At 35.1% G+C, this 24,193-nt stretch overlaps 1 protein-coding gene across 1 annotated transcript in view; it reads right to left on the reverse strand.

The window, feature by feature from the left end:
- The window catches only part of SLC4A10 (solute carrier family 4 member 10), a 312,033-nt gene extending 291,103 nt beyond the window's left edge, over nucleotides 1-20,930 (reverse strand). Inside the window, exon 1 of the mRNA XM_004743945.3 lies at nucleotides 20,678-20,930. Within this exon, the coding sequence (XP_004744002.1) occupies nucleotides 20,678-20,725 (48 nt within the window). The 5' untranslated portion in view covers nucleotides 20,726-20,930. The remainder of the gene's footprint in view (nucleotides 1-20,677) is intronic.
- Nucleotides 20,931-24,193: the final 3,263 nt, after the last annotated feature.

Raw genomic sequence — 24,193 nt, forward strand, 5'->3', positions numbered from 1 at the left:
CCTAAATGCCCATAATAGGAAATAGTTAACATTGACTATGGAATATATAGTGAAATAATGAAATAGATCAACCATCTAACATGCATAGATCTCCAGAATATTGCTTAAATAAAAAAGCACAAGTACATGCCAGGTCTGGAAGCATAAATACCAAGCTGAAAACAAAGGTTAATTCTGCAAACACTAGAGGAGTCCAGCAGTCAACATGGTGATTAGTTGAAATCTTAGATTCTGTGTTTTTTACAAGTTCATTACATTGATTTTCTAAAGCTTGAAGAATGTTATGTTTTTAAAGAACATTCTTAGTCCTACTTCTCAATTATTAGAGTCTCAGCAATAATAATACTCCAATAAATATCATAATATCAAATAATATCAAAGTTCTTGCCAAGTAAACACCAAGCTTATATGCAAAAATGAAATCCGCTAGGTCCTTAAGACCCAATGACACCCAGTGTATGTCTTCCAAAAATATCTGAATGAGTAAGCGAATGAGTGAGCTAGCAGACTATGTAAGATATCTGTTTGAGAAAATACAGTTGCAACCTCACCTGAGGAAATTATAAGGTAACTCTGCCATTTCACAGAATAACAGAAAAATGTTGATCAAGTTAAGATGTAAGGTATTTGGGTTCTAGTCCTGGTTCTGCCATTAACTTATTTCATGATGGTCAAATGTCCAACTGAACCTGAATTTGTTGATCACATTTTCTAGAAAATAATACTGCCTATGCTACTTACTTCACAGATATATGGAGGGAGGAGGAAGAAATTAGTCCATAGATACAATAATATTTTGAAAAATGCATAGATGCTATTGTAAAAGAACCAAAGAGCTTTTTAAAAACCGTTATCATGCTATTTAATTGGGCTGCTATCTTGCTCAGCCCCAAGTACTATTACTGGGTCATAGACACTAGTCCCACTGCTCTAACCCAATCTATCTAATCTATCTAATCTGTCTAATCTATATGCTGTCTGGATGATGGAAAGAAGTTTTACAATGTATGAAATCCACAAATAGAAATTATCTATATTCAAATTTTAAAGAAATTGAATCTAGAAAAAAATAGCTCGAAAGAGAATTACTATAAATGTCAATAATGTCATACTAACGCTTTCATTTCCTTTTCAATTTTATTACAAGCTTTAAAATCTGAGAGTAGTTTGTAAAAAACTTATCTGCTAATTTCAACCTAGGGTTAATATTTTACAAACAAACTAAGAATCACTACAGGTGAACGTCAATGCAACAAACCAGTACAACTTACAAACCCAGGTCATAAACTTGCTAACAAATTTGCTAATCATGGTAAGGGACAAAGCCAAAGTTCCGCTGATGCCTCAGCTAAATGAGAAAGAAACCTTTCTTAATATTCATTTGTTAATTCATCCATGCATTAATTGATAAATATTTTTTAAAAATTTCTTACCTTATTATTGAAATATGACACACATATATAAATACACAGAGGTCACAAGTTTTACAGCTCACTGAGTTATCACAAAATAAACACATCTTGGTGACCACCATCCAGACCAAGAAACTTTGAAGTACATTCCTCTCTTCCCCAGAGTCATCACTGTCCTGATTAGTATTTCTTGATTTTTAAGTTTTATATAGATGGAATTATACAATATGTAATATTTTATAACTTTCATTTTTTAAAGATTTTATTTATTTATTTGACAGACAGAGATCACAAGTAGGCATAAAGGCAGGCAGAGAGAGAGAGGGGGGAAGCAGGCTTCCGGCTGAGCAGAGAGCCCGATGTGGGGCTAGATCCCAGGACCTGAGCTGAAGGCAGAGGCTTTAACCCATTGAGCCACCCAGGCACCCCTATAACTTTCATTTTTAATTCAATGAATCTAGGTTTCCTTTTTTCCCTAACAAGAACACATTAGATAACTAATCATCCCCCTAACTATGTTGTGCTTATATCTTTTTCCAATTCTTTTCTTGAACAGATTAATTTATACATTTATTCTAAATCGGCTTTGAAGTTAGTTTCAGATTTTGCTGAATGCCTTCAGGTCATGATCTCAGGGTCCTGGGATCGAGCCCCACATCAGGCTCTCTGCTCCACAGGAAGCCTGCTTCCCTCTCTCTCTCTCTCTCTCTCTGCCTGCCTCTCTGCCTACTTGTGATCTCTGTCTGTCAAATAAATAAATAAAATCTTTAAATAAATAAATAAATAGAAATCACTTTGTATTAAATGTTCTCAAATATTGGTCAAACAACATCCAAAAGTTCCTTTTATTATAGTCATGTCCATAAAAAATGAGACTTGTACACAGATTTAGACTATCATCTTGATTATCAATTAATATTTCAAATTCTTCATGGTTTAATCACCTCTAATTTGGACATGAAAATAAATATGTTCCTTGACAATCATCCTAACAGATGTTGAAATACCTGAAATTAGTTTAATTATTTGAAGAATTATAACATGATTAAACATGATAGGCACGTAAATGTTGCTAAATACTTGGTTCCAAAGAACTACCTAGTTTCAAAGTTAAATCAGAGTAATTTGATATCTCCAAGTGGAAGAACAACCATAATAGATTTTGTTAAGTCTTCAATTAGGAAGATCCTGTATAATCATACCAGAAAAAGAAAAAGTTGATTTTTAAAAAGCTATTCTAAAATCTCTGAGCATAAAAGATATGCAACCCCTACAAGAACAGTACCTATTTTAGAACGTGGATAAATGAAGAAAATGTTAGAAATTATATTATCTTGTTACCTAAGATATTGAAAATTCCGGAAACAACACATACAAAAACTGGGCAAAAGGAAGAATTTCAACAAATGTAAAATGTTTTCTTATCATAGTAGCTAGGCTTTCCATAAGCTTTTGTCAATATATCAAAGATAAAAATATCTGTGGTATTGCTTCTGTCTCATTTTGAAGGAACTAATTTAATTTACAAGGGAGAAAGCATTTGCTAGCTAAAATTTGACAGCATTATCAGAAATACTGATTACAAAATATGTATTTACTTATTTAGACATTTGAAAACACATCCTCCAATCTCTTCTGATTCCCACATAGAACTTCCAAATCAGTTAATGGTCTGTAAAAGTATGAATTTGAGCTCCAACGTATATATAGAAACTTCCATACTACCAGGAATTATAATGGAAAAAACTATTAATTTAGCCTAATATTTTCTGCTTCACAACATCAAAATATTTCTCATGTATTTTGATACAAAATTCAAACTGATAAAAACAAGTTGAAGAGAAATTTTTGCGTTTTTTTTTATTCTTAGCACCCTAAGAGTCAGTTTGACTTAAAGGAATTACTAAATTTAACTGCTAAAATTGAAGAACATCACAAAGAAATGTAGCTAGTGTTTAATGGGATTAAGCCAAGGGGTCTAAACAGAGGGTACTCTAAATTTGCATTATAAGCCATCACCATATAGTCAAAAAACGTGCTTTTTTTTTTTTTTTAACTCAACACACCTTTTATAGTATACCTCTACTATATGCCAGGTCATGTACCAGGCACTTGAGGATACAGACATGATTCAGGCACAGTCTAGTATGCGAGACAGACTCATGCCCAGCTACTTATAAAATACATTGCTAGCCTACTTCTGAACTTGACTCTTGTGGAAACTTAATCAATTAATCTGTAGGCACATTATAAACGGATCATAGAAATTACATGGACTTTCCAAAAAAGCCCACCAGCACTAGAAACTAGTTCATAAAGCTAGGAGTTTTATAAAATTTGGGGCAATAGATAAGTTTTGCATATAGTTAACTATTATATTTGTGGAAATTTAAGCTTCTGCTAAACCTTTTTAAAAGCTAGATTCAGGGGCGCCTGGGTGGCTCAGTGGGTTAAAGCTTCTGCCTTCGGCTAGGGTCATGATCCCAGGGTGCTGGGATCAAGGCCTGCATCAGGTTCTCTGCTCAGCGGGGAAACTGCTTCCCTCTCTGCCTTCCTCTCTGCCTACTTGTGATCTCTCTCTCTGTCAAATAAATAAATAAAATCTAAAAAGAAAAAAAAAACTAGATTCAATTCACAGAACAGTCATGTAGTACATTAATAGAAGTTATCTCTAGTGAATTGCCTTTTGCTTAGGCTATTTCCTTTCCCTCTTTCAAAGGTAAATCCTTCCTCTTACTAAAGGCAGTTTTATATCTAATTCAGGTGAACAAAAATGAGTAAGGTTTAAAAAGTTTCCAAACACATTTTCTGCATTTGATAAATGTTCATTGCTCTTTATTTTGACTGGCTCTCAGATTCATGTAAAATTACCTTACTTGGTTTTCAATCTGAATGTTCAGCCAAAACTAAATTCTTTGGGAATATTACATTTTCTAAAATCTTAACTTCTTGAAAATATAACCAAGTCCAAACAATACAGTGTTTTCTTGAGCAGGTTTTATCCAAAATAATCAACGGTGAACTCTTGTATCTTTATTCATATAATATAATACCACTGCCATGGCTTATCAGAAAGGAATACATTATTAGAAAGTCAGACCAACATAAAATAATCACTAATCTACTTGTGAAAGACTGGGGAGAAAAATCAGGGGGAAGCTAATCAGAATTATATGTTATCTCCCCTATATATATTCTCTTTATTAAGTTTTATATATAAACTTACATTAGCTATAGGCAAATATTATCACAAGAGATTGTGTGTTATAAAAAAAATAGTATCTGGGATTTTAAAATAAAATTTCCATCAACGTCCATAGTTCCATGGGAGCTATAAAACTAAATCCTTCCTATACATGATGTAGATAAGGTGGGAAGGTCACACTTAGCCTGACAGGTACTCTTTTTCCATTTCCTTTTAAAAGAGAATTTATAGATTAATAGAGGATACCCATTGGTTCTGTGTTTTTGTAGATTCTAGTTTTGTCTACTTGGAATCCATTCATCACGGGACCATGTACAGTAAATATATTTTCCTATTTTCGATATTACTGATGATCGGGCATTTGGGGCCTTAGAGACCCACGAGGACTATCCCTTTCAGGGCTAGCTAAATCCCAAAGATAATTAGCAACCTGCTTACAAATAAACTTTTCATATATAAACCAACCAATCCCAAATCTATACCACCAACTTCCTCCTCTTCTAACTCACACAACCAAATCAATGATTCTCCTACCCTAAATCATCCCAGGGCCAGGTGCCAGACAACCAGAGACACCTCTACAGGCAAAGCCCACCAGAATTATTTAAACCAACAATTCTAAACTGTTTACCCTGCGTTGCCTTGCCCTTCTTTTCCATATAAAGGCTCTGGCCTTAACTTTTCCTTGCTCTGTCCTCTGTCATCTGATCAAAAGATAGCATTTCCCCTTGCCCCTGCATTGCATGTAGCAAGTCCCTCTCCAGAGGCTTGTCAGTAAAACATGGCTTTTCTGAGAATCTCCTGATTATTTTGCATAATTAAAACTGTGTACCTTTGACCCATACCTCCCCATACACTCTTCTCTCCATCCCCTAGCAACCACTCTTCTACTCGCTGCTTCTGTGTGTTTGACTATTTTAGATTCCACATATATGTGAGATCATGTAGTATTTGTCTTTCTGTGTCTGGCTTATTTCACTTAGCATAATGTCCTCCTCAATTGTTTCTGAGTATTCGATTGTTACTTCCGAAAATCAAATGGTCTCTAACTCTCACATGCCTAATCTCTTTTGTGAAATGCTAGCTGGATTAAGATCCATCTGTCCTTATCTTATTGTAACCTCATTGTCATTTATTTTAATTTTTTTTTTTTTTTTTTTTAATCAGAGAGAGAGCGAGCACAGGCAGACAGAATGGCAGGCAGAGGCAGAGGGAGAAGCAGGCTCCTTGCCGAGCAAGGAGCCCGATGTGGGACTCGATCCCAGGACGCTGGGATCATGACCTGAGCCGAAGGCAGCTGCTTAACCAACTGAGCCACCCAGGCGTCCCTGTCATTTCTAATTGTAGTCCGAAAAGGCCCCCAAATCTTTAATCAATAAATTTTATTTTGCTTAGTTTGTGTGTTTGTTTTGTCTTTGAAGAATGGTCGCAAAGAATGGAAATTTTTTTCTTCCTCTCCCTCTCCTGTGTCTCTTTTTGTGGCCACACCTGACTGACCATTTCATAAACGGCCACAGAATACTGAAACTATTGACTTAAAAAGATAATCCGAATTATCTTTGTCTTATTTGTTTGTACTGATCTTATTCTCTCTTTTTCGTGGATTGTCTGCACAAAAACTTTTTTTTTATAAGATTTTATTTATTTGACAGAAAGAGATCACAAGTAGGCAGAGGCAGGCAGAGAGAGAGGAAGGGAAGCAGGCTCCCTGCCGAGCAGAGAGCCTGATGCAGGGCTCAATCCCAGGATTCTGGGATCATGACCTGAGCTGAAAGCAGAAGCTTTAACCCACTGAACCACTCAGGCGCCCCTGCACAAAGACATTATTATTAAAACAGTGCAAAATGTTTCTTAAGCCCACGATTGGCACATTTTACTATACCTTCCTACGTAGGTGGAATCTTTGCTGCATTTCTTAAAAGACAGAAAAGCTGCTTGTTTACCTCCTCCATTCTCATCTAATAGGAAGGCTGCCATAAAGGTAATTAATGTAACGGACTCTGTTAAAATTTTAGATTCTTTAAAATATATGAACCTTTCATATATTAATGTTTGTATTTAAGTTCAATTGCATTTTGTAAAGCACTCTTGTTTCTTGCTTTCTAAATATGCTAAATCCTAAATAAGATTTTTTTAGATAAATGTAAATATATGTTTATAAATTATTGAAACATTAATTACCAAATTATTGTTTCATGGAAAATCTGCAATTCAATAAACTTTTGAAGCCTTTTTATTCTCTCTTCAAGGTATTTTCAGAACCAAGAGAAACACCAGGAAAGTGTATTTTTCCAAGAAAAACTGATTCTAATGTCAAAAGTTTCAATGGAATCATGAAGTTAGGGTATAGAATTCATTCTAAAATATTTGGCCTACTTGAAATTAAGAGAGCTCCTGAGCTAACCATATACTTTGCATTGAGATATATCACTGTCCTAGGAAATTAAAAATATAAGCCCTTTCTTAACCTGTGCCAGACCATGCAACCATTTCTAAAAATGGGAGTTCATTTAGATGAGAAAGGCATGTAATTCAATATTCTTAGTCGAAGAGCTATAAGGAAGTTTAAGTATGCAAAAAGAAATGGAATAATGTTTTTAAATCATGAAAGGGAATAAGTGAAATTAAAAGCTACTTGAAGTAATTTCATGAAAGGCTGATCTTTAAAAAGCTGGGTTCAAGGTTAATTCAGCATGTTTTCAATGGATTTACCATAGTTAGAATTTCCTGAATTACAAGAAAACTTCACTGATCTTTTAAATGGATGAAGTCAATATTAAGTTCATCATTTCTACATTTTGTCCTTATAAAGATTTGGCAAAATATTATATTACTTTGTATTACAGAAATGGTCTGTACTGGAAATTACAGCTCCTTTGTTAGACTGGCACTGGTGACTAAACAGTTTCTAATATCTAGCTAAGAGAGTGGATGTACAAGATTTGTGGTTGTTTAGCTCTTATGATAACCATTTATAATGGATATTTATGCTAAAGACTAAATAGAAACTACTAGCTTACAATGCCAAGACAAATGGAAAACAATTACTGTCATATAACTGTTTACTAAATTATTTGAATTAAAGTAGATTTACCCGAATCTCAGTTCTTAAGAATTAATTGTATTTTTCAAGCCACATAAAGACAAAAAGAATTATTAAATCGGAGAGTAATGAGCACAGTCCAAATCTTGTTTTACTTAAGTAACAACATATAGAAGGTCTAAGAATTTTACTTCTGTCAAGTTTGTCACCAGGATTTTCAGGTACTTCTTCGATATGGTTTTGGTGATATGAAAGGAGGTCCTGGATGGCTCAAATAAGAATGACAGTCTCCTCTTAAGGAGTGGTAAAGATGAAAGTGCTGTACATAAGAATCATCTAGTTGCAACAAATAAAACCTGAGTGCCTATCATAGACTAATAATCAGTTAGGCGGAGAAAGAGCATAAGACACTGAAACACCTTTTGAATTGGGCCTCTCTGAGCTTCATTCTTAAAGAAAAAAATTTTTAAAGAATGTCTGTGGTTTTGAAGAGGTAGGTGAATGATTTCATTCATTCAAAGATGATTGAAAATTTTCATGGCCAAAATGGTATGTGGTATGGCTCTGCAATGATGGGACTAGAGTTTCATACCTTCAATGTACAATGGAGCCCTGTATGGGAAAAAAAAAAAAAAAGATAAGCTAGTAACTATAAGCAGCATTTTTGGTAATAATTTGAGGGAGGTGAACAAACTAAAGAATTTTCAGATAGTTCAACAGATTCCGAACTGTGATTAAAAAAAAAAAATACTTGATAGAGAAACACTACCTATAGTAAAGTTGGAAATGGAATACAAAAGAGTTAGCAAAACATTGTCAATTGCCAACATTTTTAAAATGCTTGTGAGCCTTCTGGTGAAAATAAAAATTGGTTATATAATCTTTCTGGAAGGAATTTTGGCAGTATTTATAATAGCCTCAAAAATTAGCCTAGTAGCTCCTTGAAGAAATGATGGATTCCAGGGCTGAGGCACAGAAAATACAAGATGACCCTGGGAAATCTCAGTGCCGGACACTAAGTGCTCAAAAAAGAATGAGAGCATGTTGAAAGGACGAGAGCCAGTTGAAGGAGCTCCTAATGTCCAAAGATGAAAACATTAAAGCAACGAAATTGGAAGTGAGAGTGTTAGAATATGGCCCAGAAAATAAAATAAATAGCTCAAATCCATACTGAAATGAGCAATTGAATGAATAAATGGAGGATAAGTGAAAGCTGTTCCCTACAGAAAAATCTTAATTTCTGAATGCAGAAGGAATGAAACCGATAATCACCAATAGGCAAACACCACAGTAATATATAAATAATAAGCAAGAAATAGTCACCGATTAATGTTAAAATTTGTGGCCAAAAGTTTGAGGAAAAATAGGACATTGCAGTAGTCTTCAAATATCTCTCCCAAGATATTCATTATCACAAAGGGGAGATTTTTAATTTTACAGTCAAAAACCCAGCAGAGATCCCTATAACCAAGGTTAACATCCCCCAAAATAAGACATCATCTATCCCCTGATATAACTCACTGAGAAAGAAACATCGCTTCAGTGGTATTCTTGAAAATAAATACATAACCCCAATCTTATTATTAGAACCTCACAAACACAAATGGAGAGATAATCTAAAAAAATAAAAAAATTTTAAAAAGCCCTGTACGCTTCAAAAGTGTCAAGGTTATGAAAGCTAGGGGAAGACTGAATAACTCACAACTCACAATGAAGATGATTAAAGAGACATGATGCCTAGAACAGAAAAATGAGATCCTGGTACAGAAAAATGACGTTAGTTCTTTGATATCCTAATAAGTACTGTGGTTTAGTAAATAGAATTGCACGAATTTTCATTTCTTTTTGATTATTAACTATAGTTATGTAAGATGTTAACATTATGGCAAAGTGAATGAAAGCTATATGGGAACTCTGTACTATTTTTGCAATTATTGTGTAAGTGCAAAATTTATCTCAAAACAAAAAGCTAAAAAAATAACAAAACGAATGTTTTCTTTTATATTTACTTTTCTGTGTTTTCTAACCTCTAAAAAATAAGTATTAATTTTCAAGTTAGGAAAAATGTATTCTATTATACTAAAAAATTATATTATTGGTTTGCATCTTCTTACTGTCAAAAGGATAACTCAAATTATTGCATAAGCATTAGTAAATCAATAATTCATTATTGAATTAACTATGCATATTGGGTATAAAATCTTCGGTACAATTATTTTCATTCAAATGAGAATATTACTCCAGTAGTCATAACAATGATAGCTGTCATTTTTTGAGTAATTACTCCAAACAGTATAATTCATACATAAATGTGTATACATAATTATGTACATTATACATATATAATTCATCGATTCTCATGAACCTGAGGTAGATATTATTATTGTTATCATTCCTATTTTATAGGTAAGAAAAATGAGGCTTTGAACAGTTGGGAAACTTGCCAAAGCTGGGTACATACTCAGTTAGAACAGTTATAATGGTCTGAATCCAAGGTTTAAGCTCTTGACAAGTGATGTCTACTAGTGTTGCTGCTTATTATATTACCCATGATATGTATAAGAAGGACTTGCATGCACTTGGCACTGTTAGAGAGCAGCACAAAATTATGTGAAATAGACTCTGCTTTTAAGAATCTAGCTCTCTATTTAAGGAAACAAGTTATATGGATGTGTATTTATATATGAGTAAAATTTTATATACACATATAAATTACAAAGTGATATGTAATATGTAATAAATGCTAAGTGAGTAAAATGAGCAGTAAGCAGTTTTGTAATCCATTATGCCCTACAAAAAATACCCCTCTTTATTTATTTATTTTTGGGGGGGGCAAGGTTTGGTCTTCTAGCATTCCCACAGCTAAACCAATTCAGACATATTATAGTAAGTTTTCAGTTAATTTTTTAAGGTAGATATTCTCAAACTTCAGTGTACATAAGAATCACCTAGACAGTTTTTATTTCTTGTTTATTGGCACCACTTCTTTGATATTCGAGTCTTCAAGTTTGAGTAAGGCCCAGAACTTATATTTTTAATGAGCCCACATAATGATTCTGATGAAGTGCTTCTTGAATATAAAGTTTCAATAACAATCCCTTTGTTTAGGAGGAAAAAAAGTATCTCCTGAAAGTGCTTTGTAAAATTATATAATATCAGATTTTTTGGCAGGCATTTATATCATAACATTAGTCATTAATAAAACACAAAGTACATGATATGCACTTAAATAACAAATTAAATTATACATTAGGTCTATGTCTTGATGTCCTCATGTTTTTCCATTTTTTAACCGCAATCTTATTTCTGAGAAAATCAGAAGATTTAAGAGGAGCAGTTTAAATATCAACAGAAAATCACCTCTGTACTTATGAAAGGAACAGTGAATCTAACAATAATGAATGAAATGTGCTTCATCAGCAGAGCTGTTTTGATTCCATCCAGTAGTTGTTATATACCTAAGTACTTTTTACAACATTTGCTTTCTGGAATGTGACTAGGTTATCATCTTTGAAATAGAAGCCCCATTAATCCAAAAAAAAAAGTCATTAGGAAGCAATCACTTCTCCAAATAATGTTGATTTCTCAGAATAAGCAAGAAGCAGCACAGATACAAATAAATGTTGGAGGCACTCCAGCAACCTAACACATTCAATATGCAATGGGAAAATACTTCTTAAAAAGAAAATCTGCTTATTAGATCCTTAGAGCATAATTTTCATGATGAATGATCAAGTCTTGATAATACCGATGTAAGAACTTTATCACTAAGTCAAAACCATACCAAGTCCTTGGCTATAATATGCTCTCACACTATCCCACTCAATCCCATAGATTAATCACTATTTCCATTCTCTTGGAAGACTTCTGGAGTCCTGAAATATTTGGAAATGGCCTATGCTTAACATAGGAACTTGTATGTAAATGGCATCCAGAAATTTTTATGTCATCCTAGATATACTACATAGAGGTCCTCACTGAAAAAAATAAAATAAAACTACAAAACATTCCCATACAAAATTAAAGATCTAAATACATAGATAGTCCATGTATGTGTTTTGGAAGACTCAATATTGCCAAAATGGCAATTCTTCCCAAATTGATCTGTAAGTTTAAAAAAGTCTCTTTCAAGGGGAACCCTCCTACATTGTTGGTGGGAATGCAAGCTAGTGCAACCATTCTGGAAAGCAGTATGGAGGTTCCTCAAAAAGTTGAAAATAGAGCTACCCTATGACCCAGCAATTGCACTACTGGGTATTTATCCTAGAGATACAAACGTAGTGATCCAAAGGGGCACGTGCACCCAAATGTTTATAGCAGACATGTCCACAATAGCCAAACTAAGGAAAGAACCTAAATATCCATCAATGGATGAATGGATAAAGAAGATGTGGTATGTATACACAATGGAATAATCTCCAGCCATCAGAAGAAATGCAATCTTGCCATTTGCAACGATGTGGATGGAACTAGGGGGTATTATGCTTAGCGAAATAAGTCTATCAGAGAAAGACAACTATCATATGATCTCCCTGATAAGAAGTGGAGATGCAACGTGGTGGGTTTGGGGAGTAGGAAAAGAATAAATGAAACAAGATGGGATTGGGAGGGAGATAAGACATAAGAGACTCTTAATCTCACAAAACATACTGAGGGTTGCCAGGGGGAGCAGTGTAGGGAGAGGATGGTGGGGTTATGGACATTGGGGAGGGTATGTGCTATGGTGAGTGCTGTGAACTGTGTAAACCTGGCGATTCACAGACCTGTACCTCTGGGACTAATAATATATTATATGTTCATAAAAATCTTTTTTTAAATATAAAAAATTTCTAAAAAGTGTCTTTCAAAATCTTTGCAGGTTTTTTGTAGAAATCAATAAGTAGACCCTAAAATTCATATGGAAATGCAAAGAACCTAAAACAGCCAAAACAATTAAGAAAAATAACAAGGATTCAGGGTAACTATTGAGAGATATGAATTTAGTGCCATTGTATTGCCTGTACAAACCATAAGTGACTCTTAATCTCACAAAACAAACTGAGGGTTGCTGGGGGGAGGGGGTTAGGGAGAAGGGGGTGGGATTATGGACATTGGGGAGGGTATGTGCTTTGGTGAGTGCTGTGAAGTGTGTAAACCTGGTGATTCACAGACCTGTACCCCTGGGGATAAAAATATATGTTTATAAAAAATAAAAAATTTAAAAAAAAAGAAAAATGATCAAGGATGAACTTAATCACTAAACTACTTGATTTCAGATTTCACTATGAAACTTCAATAAACAAGACAATGTGGAATTAGGGTAAAGAAATGCACAAAAACAGAACAGAACTCAGAGCCAAAAAAAAATGACCTTCTACTGATAGTTACTTTCAACAAAGCTGGCAAAAAAATTCAGTGGAAAATGTGGCCTTTTCCACAAGAGGTGCTTGGGCAATTGGATATATATACGTAAAGAATTTAGATTCTAACCTCACACCATACACAAAAATTAACTCAAAATTGATCACTGATCTACACATAAGAACTGAAACTATAAAACTCCTAGGGAAAAAAATACAATAAAAATCTTTGTGAGCTTGGTTTAGGCAGAATTCTTAGATTCAATACCAAAAGCACAATCAAAAAAAAAGAAAACATTGATAAACTGCACTTTGTCAAAATTAAAAACTTTTGCATTCTAAGTCACCATTAAGAAAGTTAAGATCTCCCTGATATGAGGAACTGGTGATGCAACATGGGGGCTTAAGTGGGTAGGAGAAGAATCAATGAAACAAGATGGGATTGGGAGGGAGACAAATCATAAGTGACTCTTAATCTCACAAAACAAACTGAGGGTTGCTGGGGGGAGGGGGTTTGGGAGAAGGGGGTGGGATTATGGACATTGGGGAGGGTATGTGCTTTGGTGAGTGCTGTGAAGTGTGTAAACCTGGTGATTCACAGACCTGTACCCATGGGGATAAAAAATATATGTTTATAAAAAATAAAAAATTAATAAAAGAAAAAAAAAGAAAGTTAAGACAAGGCTAGACAGTGAGAAAATATTTGCAAATCATATTTCTTTTTTTTTAAAGACTTTATTTATTTATTTATTTATTTGAGAAAGGGAGAGAATGAGAATGGGGAGGGTCAGAGGGAGAAGCAGACTCCCGGCTGAGAAGGGAATCTGATGTGGGACTCCATCCCAGGACTCCAGGATCATGACCTGAGTCAAAGGCAGTCACCCAACCAACTGAGCCAACCAGGTGCCCCACAAATCATATTTCTGGCAAGGAAGTTGTATCCAATATATATATACAAATATATATATATAAGAAAATTCTTAGAAGTCAAGAAGACAACAACCAATTTGAAAATGAATAAAATATTTTAATAGACATTTCATCAAAGAAAATAAATAAATGGCTAATAAGTACATCAAAAGATATTCAATGTCATTATTGCTGTAGACTGAATGTTTTTCCTCAAAATTTGTATATTAGAACCTAGCCCTCAAAGTCATGGTATTAGATAGTAGGGCCTTTGGGTAAGTCTTTTATAAAAGAAGCCCCAGGGAGCTCCCCTCTCCTTCTGTCATGTGGGAACACAGCCATAAGATAGCCATCTATAAACCAGGAATGGGCTCTCACCAGACACTAAACCTGCTGCTTTTTGATCTTGGACTTCATAGCCTCCAGAACTGTGCAAAACAAATTTTTATTGTTGATAAACCACTGAGTTTATGCTATTTTGTTACAGTGACCAAATGGACTAAGACAATTATTCATTATAAAAATGCAAATCAAAATCACAAGAGCATACCACTTCGCAGTCATTAAAATGAACAGTCAAAAAGACAGAAAATATCAAGTGTTGGCAAAAATGTAGATAAGCCAAAACCTTAATATTATAATGCAGCTGGTATATGTAAGATGGCACAACCTCATTGAAAATGAGTCTCGTAATTTCTTTGAACATTATACATGAAATCTTATACTAATTTATTCCACTCATAGGATTCTACCCAAGAGAAATGCAAATATATGTCCACATGGAGATCTACACATGAAAATTTATAGCATCCCCATTTATAATAACCTAAAGTTAGAAACTATACAAATGACCAAACTCTCAATAAACAAAATGTCTTCCATCCTTACAATATAATACTTTACAGTAAAAAAAAAAGGAACAAACTTCTGATACATGCTACACCATGAATGGGCGTCAAGAATGGTTCACCTAAGTGAAAATAGCCAGATACAAAAGACTGCCTATTGTGCAATTCTACTTATGTTAAATGTCCAGAAAAGGCAAATCTACAGAAACAAAAAGAAAATCAGCAAACTGTAGATTAATTATTGTCCAGGGTCAGAAATGAGCTAGAGAAAGCTTTTTGGGACAATGAAATGTTCTAAAATGGATTGCAGTGATGGTTGCTCAGCTCTGCAAATTTACTGGCAATCATAGAATTGTATATTTACAATGGGAGAATTTTATGATATTTAAATTATATATATGATATATTATATGCATTTATTATGATATGTAAGAAATCTCCTTAAGCATCATAAGATCTTAGAAGAAACATACTTTGAAAATCACTATAAATGACTGATAATGAATCAATGTTTTCCTTGGAGTTTGACTTACTGTAGTCCACAGTAACATATAAGATACGAGGCTAGAACAACAATTGTGTTAAAAAATTGCTGGTAACACAGTGATATACAATGTAAAAAAAATGCATTTTCCTAGAAATTTAGGTGTTTTGATGTTCCTTATGTTAAAGTTTAAAGTAGATCAAGAGAAAGTTCAGAAAAATGATTGGGAGGAAAAAAAATTGAGCCAAGTTAAATAGTTCTCTTCCTCTCTCATATATAGGATATGCCTAATACTCTCTTAACTCAACTTTAAAGATAGATTTCAAAAGACCTCTAGGTCTGCAAGGTCTACTGAAATCCTGACCAACCTCAGCATTGTCTTGACAAAAAGAATAAATTTTATGGTAGAGACTATCCAGGGTATGTGTTTGTGTGTGTGTGTGTGTGTGTGTGTGCGTGCGCAAGTGCCTGCGAGTATATGCATATATGTATGTGTAAGTTGTAAATATTCATGAATATATATTCCAGTAGACCTTTTCTTTATTTATATAAATATGACTTATATAAGAATTGTTTAGATCCTCACCTTTTTCCCACTTAGTGATAATGATTAAACAATAACTTACATTTTTTTTTGCAATATTTTTAGGTAAAATACGACATTTTGCAGCATAAAATTCAGTATCATTTGCAATGTTATACAAACATCACCACTATGCAATTCCAAAATATTTCCATCACTCAAAAAAGAAACACATAGATGTTAGCAATCACTCCCCAATTTTGCCCCAGATCCTGGCAACCACTAATCTACTTTAGTCTCTAAGAAGTTGCCTATTCTGAAGTTTTTATATAAGTGGAATCATGTACTATACGGCCTGCATTTTATCACATCTTATATCAGAGTACTTTCACTTTTGAAGAGGTAGATGAGAAAGCACATTTTATATTGGTGTTCCTTTTATTTTTTAATTGGTTCTAATTAAAGAGAACAGTCACTTTTTAATTAGATGCAGTATTTTCAAATTCTAGCTCAGTAGTTATTAGCTATGTAAACCTCGGTACTTAATCTTCCCAGCCTCAGTTTCTTATCTGCAAGGCTGGATAACATTAGCAAACTTTCAGGATCATCATGAAGACTAGAGACATCTGCGCTTAGTGTGAGCCCGAGACAGTACCTATTATTACTTTGTAAAGATTGTCCAATTACCATCACCATTTTAATCTGGCGCTCAGATGTTTACCCTATGCTAGAAGAGGGATGACACAGGGTGTCTGGGTGGCTCAGTTGGTTAAGCATCTGCTTTCAGCTCGGGTCATGATCCCAGGGTGAGCCTGCTTCTCCCTCTCCCTCTGCCTGCCACTCTGCCTACTTGTGCGCTCTCTCTCTCTCTCTCTCTGTCAAATAAATGAATAAAATTTAAAAAAAAAATAAGGAGGAACTATACAATGGTAGAAAGAATCAAGAGATCTGAGCTCTGCCATTAACTGGTGTAGGCAGAATGGCCTTAAATGCACATTCTTATGTCTTTGGTATCCAATTTCACCACGTGTAAATTAAGGAGTTAGCCCAAAATATGGCGTTGAGCTCTCCAGTCCTTTTCTGACCAAAATATTTATGATTCCATAAAAGACATATAAATACTAGTTAATTCTTTTTTCTAAATAAGAGCAACTTATCTCTAAGGAGAATCTGAAACAACTCTTTAAGTGAGACAATATATTAGAACTTTAATTTACATTTATTTTACCTAAAAATAAATAAAACTTAACTAATATTACTATGCAGATTGAAAGTGGTATCCTCACAGAAAGCCAAGTGATCAGCGTCATGTATTCTATGAGGTATGAACATGTGGAAGGGGGGAGTTTCTCTACACAAAGGGTAGAACGCGGCACCCACACTTCCCCATTCACTCGAAGCATCATGCAACGCACTGTAGTCTGTCTCCGCCCAGCTTAGACTACCGAAGCAACCATCATTCCAAGGTTGGGAAGAAATGACACCTGGAAGTGTGAATATTTTTGTGGCCGTACTCACTGACTATTTGAGTTCCAGACCTTTGTCCAGATATTTTCTAATTCTCCATCAAAAATATCTCACTTCCTCATCTGACCTCAATATCTTTAATATAAACTTAATCTTGTAGGCTTTAGACTCTCCCACTCATCAGCAACCTTAGCACCCTATACATACATTTATTTCTATGGTCACTCACCATTGTAGAGTAAGAATCCAATTATAAAGAGGAAAAGAATTTGTTTCTTATAACACATCTTGCTTCCTATGTATTACTATGTATAACTATACTATGTGTGTACTATGCATTACTATGAGAGTATGTTTTCATTAAATTAGTATTATAATCTAAATTACTATCTAAGTAAAATAAAAATACCAATATTACTTAGCCAAGTTATGTTTTCTTTTGTTACTTAGACATTTTAGTCCCATTTCCCTTTCCCCAATTTAATAATAAAGACTTTTCATAACTTCTTTTTCCCTGATAAAGCAATAAACTGGGCCATTTGGAAATCTAGAATTAGCATTTTAAAAGGTGCTATCTTCCACCACCTACTCTATACCAACAAATTACCTTTAAAAAGCAATCTTTACTCTAGTTCCACACCTCAGGGCAGTTTTATAAGCAAGTTCAAGTTAAAATAAGTTCCTTTTAAAGAGAATTTTAGAAGGGATCCAACATGGAACCACTACAGTATCACCCAAAATTAAATGGCCACCCAAAATTAAATGGCATGATATAAAAATGTTTGTTATAAAATATTCTCCTAGAAGTATCTTCCATGGTCTAATAATTTAAAGATTGTCAGGTTACTCCTAGAAGCAAACTCAACTCTGAATGTCAATGAAAAGTTTGAAGTCCTATGCAATATCCTAAATTCCTAGCTTCATACTTTCAAAAGATTAATTCTATCTTTACTAATGAGACCTACTAGACTGCTTTTAAATAGTATGCCATATTGCTTCTTACATAACTATTTGCAAAGTCATCTGATTAATTTTCTAAAACAGAGTCCAAAGCTATTTCTTCCTTTCTCTTTCAAGTATAAAAACTCCAGTCCAGGATCTGATTATGATAAGCCTGATTAATAATGTAATGTAAAAAAAAAAAAAGAAAGAAAGAAAGAGTGCTTTTTTTCTGAACTAGTTTTAGAAGACCTATATTCCAGTCCTGGCTTCAATACTGTGTGACCTTAGACATGTTTTTCCAATTCCCTATGCCTCAATTTCTCATTTTTAAAATAAAATAATAAAATCCGCTTTATATAACATGATTGTTCTGAAAACTAAAAGAAATAAAAAGGCATAAAAGCAATTGGAAAAGCTGAAAATACTATATAAATATCAAAGTAGCCTAGTAGTAATTCAGCATCCTTTTAATCTGTCAAGTTTATTTTTCATATAATGAACTGCTAGCATGATCTTCTTTTGCCATTAAGCTATGTAACTATGTAACTATTCTGTACTGCCGTTGTCCACATAAAATGCAACTTTTGACTCTTCAAAAATTTCCATCAAACTGATTATAAACCTTCTTTTCTAGCTACCCTTGTATTTTCTCTGTTCCTTTAAGTCACACACTGATTGCCCTTCTAGCCCAGTAAAGTTATCCCCTTGTAAATTCCTCCAGTTAATCCTCATTTTGTCCCAAACCCTTTAAGTGTTTCCTACAAGTGACAACTCATATGCCACATGAAGATTGACTTCAACCTGCTTTTCTAGGACAACTTCCAAACCACTTCCCCCCCAAAAAAGGTTTTTTCCCCTATATCTTAACTTTTCCTAAATCTCCATCCCTCAATTCCTATGTATAGTTCCTTCCTTTTATCCAAGAAATGGTAGTTCTCTGATATTCTTGCCATCCTTTATTCTGAGTACCCACAGAATCCTAATTTATGTATCGATTCAAGTTTGGGAAGATAGACAAATCTTTTACTCTCCATTTCATAAAATAACTCTGCTTTGGTCCATAAAGAAATGTCTCTACTTTTAAGCAGGCAGGCTAATTGATATGCTCCCTTTTTCCCCCTCACTGCCCTGCTTTTTATTTAGCCTCCATTCGCAGTGGTGATGCCTGCATTCTTCCCATCCTCCTGCTCCCTCCCGGCCCAAATCTAGCGTCCTGAGGAAAACTGAGCATGCTCAGTAGCCACAGCCAATTCCGGATGCAAACTGGCATCTTTTGCAGATTTTGAGCCCAGCAGGAGAGGTAAGGCCCTAAAAATACAGTGGCCCAGAATTTGCCCACCCCCTCCTCCGAGGTATCATTTGATGTTAAGATGTGTTCAAAGCCTCGGAATGGACTTGGATATGGACAGCCTGCTGCCAGTCCCTAGTCTGCAAGGTGGGTCACCAACCTGAGTAACACAGAGCTGAGAACAGCCCCTCTTCCTGATTTGGTGCAGAGAGGAAATTTCTGCTGTTCTGAGCTGTGATAATGCTGATAGATGGCTGGAAGCTGAGCTGTGATAATGCTGATAGATGGCTGGAAGCTTACATTTGGCATTTCTGTTGCATCGAGAAAATACTGTTGTCGTTGTTGTTGTTGTTGTTATTTTCTTTTTTTTTCCCCTTGCACATAGCAACATCAGCTGCTCCAGACTGAGAAAGATGTTGCCTGAAGAGCTACAAAGTCTGTGAGCCAGCCAGAGAGACTGTGGAGAGGATAGGCAAACCAACTACTTACCCAAGAATTATATCTAGGGAGGTGTCTTAGGATCCAGAAATAAACAGGCTTTTTCTAAAATAACAATTCAGGAACCTTTCAGATATTCTAAGCTAAATTGTCTGCTTGTCCCCCAAAATGCATACCTTCTTTGTATGTGAACCATGACACATTTCCTTTTAAGAGACTGACAGAACACACACAAACACACACACACACACACACACACACACCCTCCTGTTCTCCTTTCCCCTGGTTTCTGCAGGCTAAATCTCTGCAGCTGCAACAGCAGCAGATTCCCTTACCTCCCTGCCGGGGGATCAGGCACAGAGAGGAAATTTAACATGAATGGAATATGATAAAAAAAAAAAAAAAAAAGAGGCGGGGGGCTTCTTTGCAGGGTCTTCAGCCACCACTGCACAGCCTGAGAAACAGAGATAGGCAGAAACAGGCAGGAAGAGAGACACACAGCTGCCCCTGCTGCTAAAACCTAGCCATCTCTTCAAACAGCAGCAAACATGAGACATTTCATCACCGTAGTGCATCCATATTGAGAAGAAGGGGGAAAAAAATCATGTGCTTTGCGTTATGCATTTCAGTCACCCGAGATGGGAGGAGACCCCTGTCCATATGTCGTGGGAGCTATCCACCACCCCAAAAGTACGATCACTGCATCTAGCCAGCGGACCGCTTGCCTGACAGGTTCTGCAGCAAACACGGTTAATCTGTGACAGCAGGTTGTCTCTTACCGTAGGCAGCAGCGGCTCCATTTGAGCTCCCTGGTCTTTAATCTCCATGTTTTGTAATGCCTCTGGAATAAGCACCTTTCTCTGCAGTGTCTTCAATGTCCTACACTCAGCCCGGCACTCGCTCTGCTTAGTATTCGGATCAGGTAGCTCTGAAGCAGGAGGCAATTGCACACTCCAACTCACCAGAGTCACATGGCTCCTACTCACTCGGGCTGCTGGCCAGGTTTTGCACTGAATGCCTTGGATCCCTGGGCCGGTAAGAGAGATATCCTAAGCCCTGTGTCACTGCCCACACCTGGCTACTGGTATAAAATACAGCCTGAAAGGCTGCAAGTCTAATGGACATTAAGAATCTCGCCTAAGATGCCAACTTCTTATACAGACTCATCCAAGGTACACTCCAACCAGCTCAGCCAGATTTTAACACTTTGAGGCACTACACTTCATTCCCAGACCCCACAGGAGACATAATTCAAACAAGAGGATGCTAATATGGTGTCCTAGATGTCCTGCTCTGAGTAGATGGGGTTTTTAAAGACAGATAAGATGGCACCAAAATTGATACACCTTAGTGAGACTGAAACATTGTTGACAGAGTAAGAATTGGGTAGACAGATACTTTATAATATTTTAATTATAAGAAACTTAAGTAAGTCACACACTATCACAAATAAAATATATTTTTCTATGACTTCCCAACAACAATAATAAGGAAAGAAAGTATTTTGATAGCAGCAATTATCAAGATACTAAAGCATTTTGAAAAGAAAATGAATCTGACAAGAGTAGCCTAAGCATGTACCCTTTTGCCTTAAAAGTCTCAGCAAAAGAGAAGTACAGGGATTCTCTAATCCATGGGAGAAAATGAGCCAGAGGAGCTCTTTTCTAGGGAAAAGAAGTTAATAATGGCTGCTGAGTGACCACATATTTTCTAGAATTGATTATAGATCCAGAGTATTTTAAGTAATGAAATAAATGTATCATTGAATCCCAGGCTGAGTATAGAGGTTACAAATGAAGAGGGGTTAAACAAGTATGACTAAAAATCATTCAGACAGCTTATCTTAAACAAGATTTTCACCAGATTTAAAAGGCAGTCATCAGCAGGAATGAATACTGAATTATTTTCAGCAACACACCAGAATTTTCCACAACATTCCTCATAGGTGGAATTATTAATAACTTTTATCTGTTTACCTTCTCAATACAATTCTTTACAATAAACTTATTCTGATGATAAGAAAACATTTTTTTAATAAATCATAATGATTCATATATTTGAGTAGCAACTTTGTGCACAACACATAGAGATGATTCCAAGGACTTAAATAACAAGGTGTTAATTGAGAATTTGCTAATTTGGGGCCCTACTTGACTTTCTACCACAGATTGATAAATAAAGGCTCTCTTTCCACTCACATGACTATAGCAGATTATCACAAACAACTTATTAGTAGAAAAGTGATAACCTCTCTAGAAGAATTATTTCTATCTCATTAGGAAACTCTAAGTCATCCAATTTATATTTGTTCAAAAAGAATTCAAATGTAACTAGGAAAAAGTCTGACTTTTTGTTCAGAAAGCCAAAATAAAAATAAGATAGTATTTTAAATTATTTTTAATCAGTATTTTCCTACAGTGTATATTATTAAACCACATAGGTACTTTGCTGGAACAACTATTTCCTGAGTGTTCACTATATGCTGGAGCTACTATTTCTATCAATGCAACAGGACTTAGCCAGAGTTTGAACAGAGACATTGCACTTCTAGAGATCAAGCAAGCCCGTATCTCTACAGTTCTCTGATCCAAAGTATTTTTGCTAGCTTAGCAAAATGAAAAGTGGGGAAAGAAAATGATCCTCATTTAATCTACTACTTCTATTTTACACTCAAAAGACTTTGGAATTAAGGCCTATATCCTCAGAAAATATTTCCACATAATAAACAAGTCCAGTGAAGAAGGTAAATATAGAATATATAACTTCTGGGAAGAAAAGCATCACTAGGGAGTGAAAAGAATAGAGGTTGGGGAAAAGAAACGCCTTCTTGTATGAGCAGTTTCCCCTCCCCCTTCACTATATACTCTTTACCTTGGAGATTCTGATATGTCCTTAGTGGAGGCTAAGAAAGGAAGTAGCTGAGGATATGTTTTTTGAAAAATTCCTCCGGGTAAATTTTACATTTCTCCAAGTCCAGCACTCTTTCCACTACAGTTAAGTTTCCTTGGATCCTAGATTAAAAATGAGTTCCTTTTTAGCTTGTTTTATTTAGAAACCCAGTGAGATTTCATTAGCGCAATTTGACAGCCATAATTTCAAACATAACATTAAGTATTACAAAGACTAAATGTGTCCAAGGAACTGAATGTTCCAGACATTTTACTGGAATGAGATAATAGTCCAATTTTCACTCAGTCAGTCCTACTATGTGTGAGGCACTGTGCTACTGATGCTATTTCCTGTCATACTGAGCAATAAGAATGTGGAATTTTCCTCTCTGAAGAATGAAATAAAAGTAGTAATGGGCCACAAGCCAACCATGCAAAGGGGAATTATAGAGAGCACTAAACAGAAGAGCCACCTTCCTTCCCAGCAGCCCATGGAGTGGCCAATATTAAAGGAACACAGTCACCATGGTGTGCTTCCTTCCTGGATCCTGCGACTCTTGCTGACCTTAAATTTTACTAATTCCCCCAAGTATGCAAGTCAGCATGGAGCCAATGTCCTTTCAGTCCCTACCTCTTTTTGCTATTTTAAGCCCTGGGGGTTAAGATATGCACATTAATACAGTGTTTATCTTGGAGAAGAGAGCATCTAATATTTTATTTGATACATCTAATTGTATTTGAAGAAGACACTGGATTCTAAACATTACTGCCAATGCTAGCGCTTCAAGAAAACACTTTTTCATCCTGGTAGTATTGGGTTCTAACCATTACTGCCAACGCTAGCACTTCAAGAAAACACTTTTTCATGGTAATATTGGGTTCTGGCTTAGATCAGAAAGTCCTTTGCTTTGACCCTTCTTAGTATTAAAGAGCTAAACTTGAGGTGGGCAACAAGATCAGAAATATATTCTGAACATTAATACTATGTTGTTGATAATAATATTAACTGAAGATTAATATTTTTCAATGACTATTTTTCCACATATGTCAATGTGTCAGAGCACTGTTCATATCATTTACTTAAGTGTTACTAGTTGGTACTTCTATCCTTTGGGATATATACAAATGTTCTGAACAACTTAAAGTATCTTATGTAGATTTAATAGCTTCATCAGTCTAAAATTGTTTAGCTGAATTTGAAAAATTCAAGAAATACCCAAAGTGTTCTTTCTTGACAACTTAAAAAATGATGACATCTGACCATTTAGGAAAGGTAAGAGTGCCCACTCCCAAATGTGGCATACCATCAAGAACCTCATTGTATAACATTAGAATTGAAAGGTGGCAAATCTTACTCCTTTTTACAGATGTTCTTGGCCACCAACCTGATAGTCATGATTCTAGCAA

Source organism: Mustela putorius, unplaced genomic scaffold (genome assembly GCF_011764305.1).
Source record: "Mustela putorius furo isolate JIRA1106 unplaced genomic scaffold, ASM1176430v1.1 tig00003869_pilon_pilon_pilon, whole genome shotgun sequence".
NCBI lineage: Eukaryota > Metazoa > Chordata > Mammalia > Carnivora > Mustelidae > Mustela > Mustela putorius.